The sequence below is a fragment of the Haplochromis burtoni genome, unplaced genomic scaffold (assembly GCF_018398535.1).
Source record: "Haplochromis burtoni strain Fernald_Lab_line unplaced genomic scaffold, NCSU_Asbu1 Contig_31, whole genome shotgun sequence".
Taxonomy (NCBI): Eukaryota; Metazoa; Chordata; class Actinopteri; order Cichliformes; family Cichlidae; genus Haplochromis; species Haplochromis burtoni.
This window is the reverse complement of record NW_024582392.1, coordinates 411,509-427,141: the sequence shown is the minus strand read 5'-3', so window position 1 is coordinate 427,141 and position 15,633 is coordinate 411,509. Positions and strand designations below refer to the sequence as shown.

At 42.7% G+C, this 15,633-nt stretch overlaps 1 protein-coding gene across 5 annotated transcripts in view; it reads left to right on the top strand.

The window, feature by feature from the left end:
- agap2 (ArfGAP with GTPase domain, ankyrin repeat and PH domain 2) overlaps window positions 1–15,633 on the top strand; it is a 33,984-nt gene that overhangs the window by 6,047 nt on the left and 12,304 nt on the right. For 2 of the 5 annotated variants that reach the window (XM_005918747.3, XM_005918746.3), the window contains exons 1-7: window positions 35–2,749; window positions 7,832–7,890; window positions 12,499–12,586; window positions 12,739–12,824; window positions 12,957–13,092; window positions 14,149–14,283; window positions 14,444–14,562. In XM_005918747.3, the coding sequence (XP_005918809.1) occupies window positions 1,639–2,749; window positions 7,832–7,890; window positions 12,499–12,586; window positions 12,739–12,824; window positions 12,957–13,092; window positions 14,149–14,283; window positions 14,444–14,562 (1,734 nt within the window). In that variant the 5' untranslated portion in view covers window positions 35–1,638. Of the gene's footprint in view, window positions 1–33; window positions 2,750–7,831; window positions 7,891–12,498; window positions 12,587–12,738; window positions 12,825–12,956; window positions 13,093–14,148; window positions 14,284–14,443; window positions 14,563–15,633 lie in introns of those variants that run through there. The other 3 variants (XM_005918748.2, XM_005918749.2, XM_005918745.3) reach the window with 2 other exon arrangements.

Below are 15,633 nucleotides of genomic sequence, written 5' to 3'. Positions count from 1 at the left end.
CACACACACACACACACACACACACACACACACTCACTCACATAAATAGACAGCTGAATGATCTTGATGAAGATTTTCTGGCACTTGGAAAACACACCCAGCCCACAAACACACATCCTTTTCCCACTCTTTGTCATTCTTGGCTGAACCCTGCACACTTGCCTCTCCTTACCACTGATCTCTTCTCCTGCAGCCTCCCCTCATTTAGCAGGTCCAGTTTGTGTGTGTGTGCATTGATGATTTACCACCAGTCCCTGCCTCTCACCCCCTCCTCATCCTCTCCGGCATACAGGGAGAAAGATAGGAAGGGAGGGGATGGGGATGAGCCGTAAAAAAGCAGGGACCCTGCACCGTCTGAGAGGAGCAGCAGGAAAAGCAGAGGGAGAGAAAATAGAGGAGGGAAAAGCAAGGAAGGAGAAGCAGGATCGCTCTGCATTGTATGGATCGCCTATTGGAACAAGGAGGGGCATGTAGAGGGAGGGACATCAGAGATTCCTATCAGTGAGCGGAAAGGAGAGAGAAACGCAGAGTGCGAGAGAGAAGAGCTGTGCATGTGTGAGGGTGCGTTGCATGTGTGTGTGTGTGTGTACGTGATGCGATTTGGACTCGCTGAACCTGTGCGACGGTGTCTCTGTCAGAAGGCTTCACAGGCAGTCGAGGAGCTGTGACTCGCCTCAGCGTCTCCACTTGTGCTTGGCGCCTGATGCGCTCACAGGACACTGGCTGCCCAGGAGACAGAGAGAGGGGCGTGATGGCCGGACGCGCCCTCGCTCGGTCATGCATTTCCCCAGAATTCCATCCATCTTCTCCTGGCTTCTGCTCCCGATCCCTTCCAGCCCTCATCGGTGTCCTTCCTGTGCGTCTCCGTGAGGCTGCCTGCTTTTTTGCCGCCGCGCTCTCTGAATGGATGCTGCTGTCAACACGCATGTGAGGTGTGCAATGAGAGCCCATGATTTGGACTGGACTGCATTCAGCTCTGGAGGTTACTGTGCCATGCTGCTTTAGGGTGACGCTAATGAATCTTTAAAGACTTCACCTTTTCACTTTACAGCTGCTCTCCAGCACATCCTTGATGACGTATGATGCAGGGCAGCTGTTATTCCGAATGAATCAAGATTTTTGAAGCGGTTGGACAGAGCAACATGTAAGCTGAGGGAGTGCTGCACATAAAATAAGGTCATGTAAATGATTACCATAAAGAATGAGGCATCAGACACCATAATGAAGATATTTTTGTCTCAGTGGCTGCATGCATGTGTTGTGGATACATTTTAATTGGGTGTTTTCTAGGAACAAAAGAGCTGCTTTCACTGTACTGACAGTGGTCCTGAAGGTTGTCAGGAAGGGTGGGTTTTGTTTTTGAATCACAGAGAAATGACAATTAGAGTGAGAGAAGAAATCCGTGACGGAAATTAAAATCCGAAACAAAGAAAGAGGGATTTGGGGGATGGATGAGCCCAAGAGTCTCTCTGCTGTTGTGTCTTCCGAGGAGAAACTTAATCTTCCTCCGTGTAAGTTTTTCGTCCTTGTCGTGTCGTCAGATTGTTTCACATCCGAACACGCTGGCAAAGCGTCAGTTGCTCATGTTGCTCTGTCTGGTTTCATTCATCTACTGTGTGTCTACTGAAGCCTGACCACATGAGCGGAGGCGGCGCCCTGCAGCAACGCACCACCTACCTCATTTCCCTCACCCTGGTCAAGGTAGAGGCTGTGGAAGAGAATGGAGATGAGGCCAAGAACAGCAACCAGGGGAAGGAGGTGGAGGCCAGAACAGGAGATGAGAGAGTGGAAGCTGAAGGTGGAGCTTCCACACGGACTGAAAATGGAGCTGGAGTGGTTTTAGGGGAACCACAAAGAGCTGAAGATGCTGTCATTGTGAAAGGGGGCACTGATGAACTCAAGGAAGGAGAGAGGACATCCCTCAGCCCTCTGACAAATAAACTACCCTCAAATGTCCCCAGTAAAGTGGCTGAAAAGCCACCATGCAACCTCTCTATCCCCTTACCTGCTGAGAGAGTCACGATTCAGAAGACGAAGTCAGCAGACGTAGTCGAGAAACCGTTTTCCAGCCCAGAGGCAAAGCAATGCAGGTCTCCATCTCTAACCACAACACCCCCTATGGAGGTGGCCGAGCCCAGCCGCACCCCAACCAGGACCAGCCTCCCTATCCGCCCTGCAGGACAGCGGCCCGTGAGCCTGCTCAAGTCTCACAGCAGCGTGGCCACCCGCGGCCGCGACTCCCGGGAGGGTAGAGAACGCAGCCCTACCTCAGCCCAGAGCCTCGATCGCAAGGACTGCCGCGTGACGACGCGCTCGCCAGGCCCCTGCAGGGCCTCCTGGGCCGAGGCGAGCAGGACCGAAGGATGGCGGGACCTGCAGGATGAGGCTCAAACTGGAATACAGCTGGAGATTGGAGGTGGCATGGCTGCAGTGATGAGAGACATCCCCAGAAAGGACAGGCTAAAGAGCGGCTCAACCTCCCTACCTGCACCTCCTACCCAGGCCCCCAAACCGGCTCGCAAAGGCAAAAGCCGCACGCTGGATAACAGTGACCTGAACAGCCTCTCTGAAGACCTGGGCCTGGCAAGAGAAGCTCAGCAAGGACAGCAGGGCCAAAGAGGCTCTGCTAAAGACAGAAAGATGCTCAAGTTCATCAGTGGCATTTTCACAAAGAGCAGCTCGGGGGCAGCGGGGTCATCCTCCACAGCACCTCCCGTCTATATACAGAGAGACTCCAGTGAGGAGGAAGGTAGGAGGTCACAAACACATCATCACTGTCACCTCTTCAACTTCAAATCCATCCTTCAGATAGGGACTCCTGTATGCAGCCAAACATTTATCAGCCTAGCCCTTTCATCTGTGCACAGGCATCCATTAGAAATGATTTGGGTGGGGTGGGGTTGATCTTTTTAAAGAAGCCTGCACAGAATCTATCTGCAGGCTTTAACACTGTCACGTTTCCCCAAAGCCATGTGTGTCTGCAAATTGATGATAGATGAAGTTCTTTGATCTGAGGATTGACAATAGAATCATCTTGGACAGTTTTAACCTAATTCCCCTCAGAGCGCGGGGCCAATTTCACATCGCTAGAGGGGTAATCTGCACGCACAAACACTGACACTAACACCCCCAACACACACACAGTTAAGCAGTGTTCCCAGCATGGCTTTAAGTCTCCTAATGAAGCCAAAAGGGAGAGGAGCTGGTGGTCGGATTGCGTCGCTCCTTAAAGCTGGAATGATTAGAAAAGAGGAAAGACATAAGATGATATTCGTTCACCCACGTCAAAAAAGGGAAGTGAGGATTCACAGCGAATCAAGAACATCTCTAATCCTGTCTTTGATAGTCCACCCACTGCATGATCTGCCACTATAAGGAGCTTGGTTTTTTTTTATTTTTGCACCTTCTTTCTCACCATCTTTGTCTCCGTCAGGTTGAATTTAAATTCATGTGTGAACCTCGCGTGTGCCTTTTCTAAGCTTCAGGATTGTTGGGTTGTGAGTTGAGTGGCTGCAGCGTACAACAGTGCATCTCTTTCACCAACATGTTTGCTCAAAGACGAAGCGAGTGTCGGCCTGTGGGAGCCAGCGAGCGAGGGAGTGTGTGTGTGTGTGTGTTTATGCATTCATTCACTCATTGTGTATTCACACTGTTACACATGCACACTGTGGATTCACTCAAATAGTCAGACCAGCCTCGCCGACCGTGCACACACACACACACATTCACACACATACTCAAGGCAGGAGGAAGTGTTGCCATGGCAACCGGCAGGACTGCTGCTTCTGCTGCTGCTGCTGCTATAGAGCCTGATGAAACATAGGGTGGAGGAGGTGTGCTTGTGTGTGTGTGTGCGCGTGTGTGCATGTATGTGTCTGTGTGCAGTGACACATGCTTGAGAGACAAAATTTCCTAAAAACAGAATTAAGTTTTGGATGTCAGCTACAGGCTGCACACGAGGGATGTGAGGGATCACTCGTGATTGGTTTGGAGAGGGGACTGAGGATAATTGGCTTTACGTAGGCATGTGTGTGTCGAAGCAGCAGAAGGATCACATTGTCTGATCGTTTTTGGCACCAGCAGCAGGCCATAAAGAGAGCTTTGAGTCAGAAAGATAGACAAAGACATGCAAAGTCTGTGTGTGTGTGTGTGGTAGGAGTTGGCCTTTTTCTGAGGGAGCTGGCTGCAGCAACAGCTCGTGTGTAAGTGCCTTTTTTAATCGTGTGAAACACATCATCGCTGTGTATGGTGTTAGACTTAGAACCAGGCCTGAGTTTAATCATCATCTGTTTTTGAAGGACACATCACACATTCACACTGAGGATAATGGGCAGTGTATCTATCAGGGTAGTCTGCCAAAACCTCCCGGTCTCCCGTTGTCTTCCTCTAGTTCCTTTCCTGCTTTGTATTTTCTGATAAATGCTTTTTCTTTATCAGAAAAACAAAAAACAAAAAAGGAGAACACAGGCAGCATGGCTCCTGAATCAAGACTAATGCCTAGCGTTATAAAACCTGAAAAACCTTGTAGAGGCATTAGTGGTCCTTGAAGCTGAAGATTCAATGTTGTTTGAGAGGAAAGCCACTCTACAGCAATCTTGGTTGCGAACCAAGATATTCTACAATCAACCCACAGCAAGAAGAAGTGTAAAACTATTTTTAACCATGGAGATGGAGCCCTGTGCAGACAGCTTTGCAGCTGTGTGTACTGATCTCCATCAGCCACCACAGTCATCACTGTTTCAGCCTCCAGATCTTCATCTTCAATCTTATCGGACTATTTGAGGCTAACAAGACAAAGCCCATATCTATACAAGAATAGCCTAAGACTATGTACCTCCACCAAGGCTGAAAATGTCCTCCACACTATGCATCAAGACAATATTTCCCAGTTGTTTTTCAATTTGATGCATATATGTGTCCATAAAGTCCAAAAGTTAATAATTTCCAAGTTGGGCAAGACCCCGCCTCTAAAACTGTCGTCCAAAGGACTCCATAACTTTTCCCCTGCTAACAAAGAAAGAGTCATAACCACCTTGATGAGATGGAGATGTTAAACTTCTACAAAGCGTGCGCAGGATTAATGACATCACGGCTTCAGTCCAGAGTGCTACCTGTCAACTAAGCCTGCTTGACACCTGCTAAACATCAGAATTAATGCTGCTACCGTGAGCATGTTTATCCTGGCTTTAGCATTACAGTGCACTCAATCTGAGCTGCTACCATGTCAGCAGACTCTATTGTACACCTAACAAAAATATGAATCCAGTCTAACACGACAGTCGTTCAGTAAATCCTTTTTTATGAGGTGTTACTGCAGGACTGTCGTGTTTCACTCCTCTAATCTTTGTGAACACACTCTGTATCTGCATGTGAGTTTGCAGATATCTGTGAGCAATGTTTGGTCTCAGAAAAGTTTTGGTTACTGTTTGTTGTCTGAGCCGTATAAACCAAACATGTTTGACTGGGTTTGGCTGCATGCAGGTAAACAATCCATGAGGAGAGTGGAGAGAAAAAAGAGCATTTTGAGCCAAGTACAATGCTGAAACCAGCATTTGACCTGTCTGCAGCCTGAAACAAACCCTTAGCTCTCTTCCCTTCCCTATAACCTCTGTGATCTCTGATAGGCTAAAAGTGAGATGACCATAAAAGGGCCACACTGATGTAATTATCTGAAACTTGGCCATGTTTAATACAAATCCACCATCGTAACAGTATGACAAAAAAAATACAGGAAAGCCTAGTAGGTTCCCTTTGATGTCTGCATTCATAGTAAAATTGTGAAATCACACGCAGTCTGTGAAACGGGAACTTTAGGGCAAACTATCAGATTTCGAAACATCTGCTGGTTACACCGGAAGCTGTGAAACATCAGCCGCTGCCCCCAGAGGATAGGTCATTAGGCAAGCACTGATGGGTTCCCAGACAGAGCACCTAAACTGGCCACTGATGCTTTTTATGTCTATGAATCAATTTTTCTGTCTGTCTTTCCCTCCAATGGCTCTGGAGCTGCAGCTGGGTTTCTGGGTGTTGGCATCGCATCATATCGGGTGTATGCCACCTCTTTTGCCCAATAGGAACGCTGGCACAGCTGTCTGCGACCGAACCACTGCAGACGACTGTGTACCACAATCACAGACACAATTTCAAGCCAAGTTTGCAGCTAAAATTGGCCCCTGATGATTTTAGAATTAGTCGATTAGGTAAGTCGCTGAAGAGGAAAGGAACCCCAAATAACTTTCATATTTATTTTATTTGTCCAGTAATTCCTGCCATTTTATTTTATTTATATAAAGTGAAAACTAGATTTTTGGAATTTTGGACTGTTGACCAAACAAACCAGACATTTATATGATCTTGGTCTCTTGACTCTCTATGACATAGACAGATACATGCATAGATTATGAGTTTTAGTTTTAATGATAACCTTCCTTTAAATTTGAGAACTTTAAAACAAACTATTTAATATATGAATGTAGTCACTGTATCGTGTCCCACTGAACTTGGACTCAAAGCCTCGAAGATGGACAGACTTATAAAATATACACAAACTTTGCGCAGCAGGTCACATCATCTCTCAGTTAATACCATTAAAAATGCTCCATAAGGCAGAAGTTTGGTGTAGATGTCCAGTTCAGTGGCTTCACTTAGCAGACAGGTAGCAACTGCACACCGGTCATTTAAGATAGCCAGACCCTAAGTTTAATCCAAACTGGTGATATACTAGAATTTAGGTATATCATGTTAAAACAAAAAGGCAGTTTTATTGCCTATAATAAGTCCAGATAATAACATTAGGTTAAAAAAAACCCAAACAAGCCCTTTAAGGCACAAGGGGTTGAAGATAAGGAACACAGAAATCCACAAAAGACAAGCAGACAATCCAACAGTGACAGAGGGAGAGCGGAGATTATGTATAGACAGAAGGCTGATTGTAAAACGAGAGGCATGAGGGAATAAGGCACAAACAAACAATCACAAAGCAGATGAAAGGAACAAAAAGCAGGTAGTAAAACCAAAACAGGGCATAGGAGAGCACTGAAACACAAGGGCTGACACTAAACAAGGAAGACGGGGAAAAACAAGACAAAGACCTCTAAAAACTAAAACAGAAATCAGCTAAACAGACCAAAATGTTTTATTTATTTGTTTATTTTCATATCTGGCTGTAAACATGATTTTCTTCATGACCGTATAGTTATTACTGGTGGGGGCTCTGTGGGAACTAATTGGTTTTGCAGGCAGTTCATTAGAGGAATCACTGTTTTTTGGCACTCTTGTTTGTTTGTTGTTTACCTCTGGATGCTGCTGCTTGGTAGAAACTGTGCCAGCTGTCAGGCAGAAAAGCGGTTGAGTCACTGAAGTTATTCTATTTTGGTGATCATACTTTACTTTCTCTCATACGCCATTTATAGCTGTTTCACCTCCACATGTGTCCAGGTTATAATTTCATCACGAGTCAAATATAAATATATTTAGCTGTAATTTCTTTTAGTTCAAACCTAAAAAGGTGCCTGACATCTTTGAGCAGCAGCAAGTTGAACACTAAAGGCTTCCATCGCTCAGCGCACAGCTGCCCGTCATTTCCAGCACGGGGAGAGCAAAGTGGATAAAGAGCGGTGTGGCTCCACCTTGTTGGATCCCCCATCGTGACTGAAAGGTTATATTCATTAAGGCGACCTGCCAGGCCGCACGTGAGGCCAGTCACGCAGCAGCTGTGTGATTTATTGCCCTCCTGCAGGCTGTTAAGATGGCTGCCCTTTTTACTGTATGTAATCTAAATGATGTGTCACCGCCTCGCTGACTGTTTGTCCCTGTCTGTCTCTCTCTCTAGTAAATATTGCCAACAGCCAGGAGTGGACGCTGAGCAGATCCATCCCTGAGCTGAGACTGGTGAGAAAACCCCCTTCACTGCCAGAGCATTAGAAAAAGAGGAATCTATTACAGTAATTTATAGTTAATTATCTGTATTGGAGATGAGGCTAATGCAAAAAGATATATGTGTATATGTATATATATATATATTTAATGAAAAATGAAACAATCATCAGTGAACCACTTTGAAGAGAAGACTTTTAGAAACAAAATATGTCACATCTTGTGTTCTGCTGTAAGATTCTTCTTCTGGTGTGTTAAACAGATACTAAAATTACACAGTTTTTGGTACAACATACCTCTAACCTAAATCTGAGATTTTAATTTGAGATGAGAGAGGACCCTCGGGATCCAGGACAAAGAGGGAAACAAAATAACAAAAAAGCTGCTAATTAAAATCCAAAAATTAGCAAAGACCAAAGGAAACAAAGCAGGAATCCAAAACAAGCACCAGGTAAACTGGAGGGATGGGTTAGCCAGCTAAAAGAGCTTAAAGTCAGTTTTTTCAGTGTCATAAAAGTGGCTCGCTCTTTACCTGTTAGATCACCACGGTAACTGATGCTGAAGACATCACCTGATGTGTAACAGGTTCAGAGTTTTTGGTTAAAATCAGATGAAAAAAGTGTGAAATCGTTTCTCTGCTGCAGGAATCTCATTTATATATGTGACTTATTGAGCCGTACCATACCAGCATCACCAAATGAATCCGTACTCAGTGTACTCAATGTACAGGTAATAAAAGAATGTTTCTTTGACACTGTTAGAATGAAAAGAAAAGCAGAGGCGGCACAGAGCAAAAAGCAGTTACCAAAATAAAACAGGAAGTGGAAAACGCTTTGCTTGTCTCTGAACAAATAGACAAGTCAGGGGGAGGTAAGGGTAACAGATAACAGGAAGTTCAGAAACATAAGAAAGGAGAATAGATATCAAAGAAACCAAAACAGGAACCAAAAATACTGTACAAGAGTCAAGGACCGTGAAAAGCAGGTCAGCAGAGATCTGTTGGATATTACGAGCTTAAAAAGGTAAAGATGATTTTTTTTAAGTCCCGAGTTCTGTCTGCAGGAATGAATTTCCAAACTAGGCAGGACGTTTGTGCAGAGTAGAGGAAGTATTCAAATTCTTAAACTAAGTCAGGGGCGAGAATAGGGTCAAACCTCAGTTTCCAATCATAATGTCATGCATGCAGTGCACTGTAATTAATATTAATGGAACATGTTGTTTCCACATTTGCAAACCTCAGTTCAATTGGATAAACATTACAATGTTACCTTCAGAAGCAGCCTAGTTAAGTGGATGACCTTTTGTAGTGTCTAAGAGTGAAACTAGTACTACTTTTTAGAGTGAAAAGTCAGAGAGTTCAATCTAATCGACCCGTTTAAGGGTGGAGCCTTTAGGCAAAGATACAGTCATTTAGGAAGTTAAAGAACCATTTGTGAAAAAGCAGATAAGATAAGAAACATTATTTCAGTCTGTTAATCACATAGAGGCAGTCCACCCAATCATCAAGCACTTAAAATATCATTATTCAGTACAGACACTGGGGAATCACCCTGCCAGTCTGCAGACCTGTACACAAAGCAAACTGGTAATAGAGTTGTTTTATATTAAAGTGTTTTAATTCAAACTGTACAAGCCCTCCTTTTAGTATGCAGACTTGTGTGCTACTGGAAAACACACAAAGCCTCCACGACTTGCATGAAAAACTACTTTTGTTTTTCCAGCTAACTTCACTTTTTGGTCTCTCGTTCTTCAACCTCTCTGTCCCCCCTCTCTCTCCATCCTCCTCACTCAACTAGACACTAGAAAATGACAAAAATATAAGAGCAAGAGGGAGATGCACAATCAACAACAGTACAGCAGACTGTTTAGTTATGTGAAATCATCATCGATGAATGTGTGTAAAACAGAAGCTGCAGCGTTATAATTCTTGGTGAATTTAAATGTTGCAGTGAAAAAATGAGATAAACTGTAACCTTAAACATAAACCATATCAGCTGTACTGTAAACAAACACTGAAGCCCAATTTGATCAGAATAGGAATAGAAACTTTTAACAAACTAAAATAATATTACACATCAGCTCCTTGGCTGGCAACTCGCAATATACCAGCCTGATTAGTGGATCAGAAGGTTAAAATGAGCTAATAATCTCTGGTAATTTAAGCTATATTAGTGAACGTGTTTGACACTCTTTAGAGAACAAATAAAAATAAGCAGACACAGTAATGTCCCCACATTATCAGAACAATTTGTACTTTGCTATATTTTAGTTAAAGTCTGTTTTAAATCTGCATCACTGAAATTAGCACTTGAGGACCTCTAAAAAGGGTCTAAATGTACCTGTGAATTAAGTAGAGGTACTCATATTGCACTGCAGTGATGCTAAATAACAATTAAAAAGCCTGGATTAAAATGTTCTGTGAGCATGGCAAATATTAAAAGTAGAAACACTCAAATAGCCAAACAAGCCCTCTGACTAACATCATGTTAATTTATTTTGTAACTGTTTTTGCTGATGAGTTCATTTAAACTGCATTTTACTGTTTTGGTCGGTAATTTTAACTGTAACTAATCATGTTTTTCATAATGGATGCTGATGCTCATTAGCTTCTCATTTGAGTTGCAAATTTTCAGACAATGGTGTGAAAATCTTCTCACAGTTTCCCACAGTCCAAAGTGAACAATGCCCTTTTTTGTTTAAACAACGGAAACTATTAAAGTAATGAAAAGGGAAGAGAACAAGTCCTCACAGCAGAAAAGCCGGAATCTTTAACAACGGGCATTTTAGCAAGAAAATAAGTATCAGAATAGCTGCTAATTGATTTTTCTGGTGGAAAATACTTGCTCATGTATATATTGGTAGTACTTTGGCTTTAATGGAAAATCTTAATTTTGTTCACCCCCTTTGAGTGTTAGTAGAAATGACATGACATGAAGTGTGTAACCTGAGCGGTGAAATCCGCATACTGACAGAAGCATGTCTTGCAACTCAGCAACCATCTGTGCAACACCTCAGGGCCGTGATTTTGAACCTCCCAAATAAATGAATGGGTAAAAATCCAAAACCTTTATTTCATTGGTCACTAATGCCATAAACCCTGTACAGGATCACAAATCACAACAGAAAAAGACAGTCCAAAAAGCTCTGAAAATTTGTCCCAAAACTAGATTTACCCAAGAAAACAATGAGTACCTTTACCTACATTCTCAGAGAGATACTAAGGTTGCCACCGCACACCTGTCTTCACTCTAGGCAGTACAACACAAAGTGGTTTTAACGATATTTTCTTATATAATTATGACCACTGATTCATAGTCCTGCACCTAAAAATTCCCACCTTTATTTTCATATCCCTAAACATTTTGTCTGTCCGCTCTCATATAAACTGACTCAGATCCATGTAAACAAAATTCCTGTTTTCCAATTTAAAAAAAATTCCCAGTTGAAGGCCAAAGGGGCTGTGATAGCGATTCATTTCCCTGCCGACACCAGACTCACAAGTTTGAGTCGTATGCTACATATTTTTCACACTTTAGCCAAAATTATCTGGTCACGTTTAATCATAAAAACTACTGGGTTTAGTTTAGAAAAAGATTAAATTAAATTGTATTTAAATAGTGCCAAATCACAGTACCAGTTGCCTCAAGTTGCTTTAGTTTTCCTAAAAAATGAGCAAGTACTCTGTGACAGTGGGAAGGAAAAACTCAGGAAGAAACCTCTGGCAAAATACAACACTCAACACTTTTTGCATTGTTGGTTTTTTTGGTCGCCATGTTAAAAAAGTAGCTCTATTTTCTGACTATAAAACAACTTTGCTACTACAACCACTTTGCCAGTGAGCCCAGAAGTTCCGCCCACCTGCCATCCAGACCTTCGGTTTATGAGAGGCAGCCAATCAGAAGGAAGTTGGCTTGAAGCAGTTAAGGATAAAAAAAAAAGGGAAAAATATAAAGTGAAACACGGTTAAATGAATAAATGCTGATCTCAAATTAACTAATGTTCAGTTATAGCCATTTTTATTTTTATTTTTATTGTTATTGTTATTGATTGTTCTCTTGTGTGTGTCTGGCTAAAAAAACGGAGCACATGAAATGTTATGTGCCACAAAGAGCTTTAGAACCATGTACAGAGCGGTTCCCAAGCTCTTTGAGTGCCAATACAGGTTGTTTCAGACACCAGATGAACTGAGGTGCTGCACCAAGCCCTCGTACTGAGCAGTGAATCGTACAAAGCCTCTCTAGTGAAATCCAAAAATAAAAATATGGAGCTAAAAATGGGCATCATACTTTCCCCGTATATTTTTGAACACAGGACTTTTACCAGATTGTATTACAATGAAGAACTTTTATAGCACTTTCAGAATTACCTTCACCTACTCACTGCTGCACATTTCTATATGTGGATGACAAAGCAGTCTACAGGTGGAAAATACAGATTAAATAACAGACAGTGTAAACTGCCTAAAAGGAACCAAAGCTTATCCGATGGAGGAACTGAAAGTCTGTGTCTGATGCGTTTTAATTTAGTCTGAGAGTTTTATTTGTTGCATGGTGCTGTAAATGTGCATGCAGGCTGAACCTGAATCAACTTGTGTGTGCTGCATTTCCTTCCTCCTTCTCTCAGGGTGTTCTGGGAAGTCTGAAAAGTGGCAAATCGGCGCTGGTAAACAAATACATCACAGGCAGTTACTCCGCAGTCGAGAAACCTGATGGTAAGACACAAGCACATCCTATCTAAAAAGTGGCTTCTTGTGTGCGTGAGTTTTGTATCCCTAACCTCAGAAACCTGGTGTGTGATATGGCTTCATCCTCGGGGTGTCACTCTGCTGAATAACCTGTCTGTCACTGTCACTGTTCCTGACAGGTGGACGGTACAAAAAGGAAGTGCTGGTGGATGGTCAGAGTCATTTATTATTGATCAGAGAGGAGGCTGGACCACCTGATGCACAGGTGCTTCTTTGTGATGATGTGTATGTGTGTGTTTGTGTGTGTGAGTGTGACAGACCTGTAACACTGCACATTTCATCATCCATCAGTGCACAGTAAGATAACATCTGTCCATCTATCCTTTTCCTCCTGCAGTTCAGCAGCTGGGCTGATGCAGTCATTCTGGTCTTCAGCTTGGAGAATGAGGCCAGTTTCCAGGAGCTCTACCAGCTCTACAGCCAGCTCAGCGCCTTCCGCTCAGACATCCCAGTCATAGTTGTCGGCACACAAGGTAAACGCACAAATCAGTCATGTACCCTCAAATATTCAGAGCCCAAACCTTTATTAACTTAAGTTAAGTTAATCAGTCGGTCACATGACAGGAACTCAGTGCATTTAAGCTTAACTAATGAGAGACTGTAATATTCAGTGAGCAGCAGTTCAATTCAATTTAATTCAATTTTATTTATGCAGCGCCAAATCACAACAACAGTCGCCTCATGGGACTTTATATTCTAAGGTAGACCCCACAGTAATAAAGAGAAAAACCCAACAAACATGACCCCCTATGAGTAAGCAACAGTGGGAAGGAAAAACTCCCTTTTAACAGGAAGAAACCTCCGGCAGAACCAGGCTCAGGCAGGGGCGGGGCCATCTGCTGCAACTGGTTAGGGTGAGAGAGGGAAGACAGGATAGAAGACATGCTGTGGAAGAGAGCCAGAGATTAATAACAAGTACTATTCAATGCAGAGAGGTCTATTAACACATAGTGAATGAGTAACTGAAGGGATGCATCATGGGAATCCCCCAGCAGCCTACACCTATTGCAGCCTAACTAAGAGAGGATTCAGGGTTTCCTCCCTTAGCAGCTCTCTGAGTGTAAATGCCATGTTTTGCCAGAGTTCAGAGGAAAATGGTCACTGCTGCAAGCTGATAGGAACGCTGCAATAATTCAAATAACCACCCGATACAATCAAAATGTCCAAAAGAAGCTTGATAAATGCACAATCCGTCAAACCTTGAAGCAGCAGAGACCCCATTGGTTGCCAGTCCTGTTAGTTAAGAACAGGAAATTGATGCTATAATGTACACGAGCTCACCAAAACTGGACAACAGACAGTCGTCACATGCTCTAATGAGACTGAAATTCTGCTTCAGCATTAAGATGGCACAGTAAGAATCTAGCACCTAGTTGAATCTATGCCATGAAGAATTAAGGATTACTGCCAAGATGTGCAACGTGTCCAGCGAGTTGCATTCATAGGAATGGGTTCCTAACCTCCACAACAAAATAAGATGCTTATGGGACAAGCAGGTGTTACAATGTTGATATTGTTTCTTTCTTTAGATAAAATCAGCAGCACCAACCCTCGCGTGATTGAAGATCAGAGAGCCAGACAGCTGTGTATTGACGTGCGTCACTCCCTCTTTTACGAGACCTGCGCCACCTACGGGTTCAACGTTGACCGAGTGTTTTCAGAGGGTGAGCTGACTCACATTTTATAAGTGATATCAGCACCAACAAAAGAACAGGCTTAAGGATGTGATTCACAAGGAAAATAAAATTTAAAAAATATCCACCCATTACTATTTACACACTGACATTTGAAACAGACTCAACTGTTTGAGTGTTTGTTTTTCAGCTGCTCAGAAGATTGTAGCTCAGAAGAAGCAGGCGGCACTGCAGGCCTGCAAGTCTCTGCCTAACTCACCCAGTCACTCGGGAGGCTCCACACCTGGATCAGCATCGTTCCCTGGACAGGTAACACGTCCTTTCTCGGTTTTACTGCTGGGTCGCTCCCATAGGAGATACCCCATATTGCATTTGCAAATTTAATGGTTAATGAAACCACACATCCCTGATAGCCTTATCTTGATAATCCTGACATTTTCAAGCCTTTTTCTAAGTAACTACCTAACTTTTTGCATGTGATCGGTGGACTTTGTGTTACACATTTTGAAGAAACTGTGGCAGAAAAGTGGTAAATAAAATGAAACAGTTTTTTGTTTGGTAAGCAGAACAGATCCGTTTTCAAAACTTAGTGGTAGAAGATCTTATCTCACCACATAGAGCTTTTCACAAAAATGCTCAGCAGGTGTTGGGGGTAACTTCCTTTTGAAATAAATTTTTACTTGTTCACTTGTTTATATCGCTCAGTTATGTGATGATTTTTCTTCCTGACTAAAGAAACCATTCTTTAATGGGGTCGTTTTAGACTGAGCGCTAGTTTCTCCTTAATATCCAACGATGGTCTACCCACCGGTTTGGAGAATTTAATGTTCACCATCACAGGGTAGCAACATGTCAATCACTGTGGCTAGGCCTGAAGGTACATCATGCATCTTCTGCAAAATTAAGTTTTGCACAAACGAAGGTTTATTTATCTATTTATTTATAATAAGATTGGCATTAATGCACCAGCCAGGAGTCGTGTATAATAAAAGCTTTCTGTTGTGGGACCAAAACTAACTAAACACACTTCCTAATTTTGTTGGTTTGTGAAACAGCCACAAACCAACCAACTAATGAAGTGGTACCTTTTTTCCCCCACCTTCAGATATCCTGTTGGTCAGGCACCATGTCTTAACAATACCAGTTTCTATAATGATGACCTTTATTATTACACATTAAAAGGACCTAGTACTATATTCCTACTTTATTATACTTTAAGGTTTAGAGCATGATGTCAAATGTCTTTGGACTGACAATAATCTAATTTATGTTTTTACTCTAAAATATGAAAAAGCTCGCTTCATAACTGAGGCATCTTGTGCTTTTGACTTCACATAGACGCGGAAGAAACTATGATGTAAAAGTGTATAAATATATATT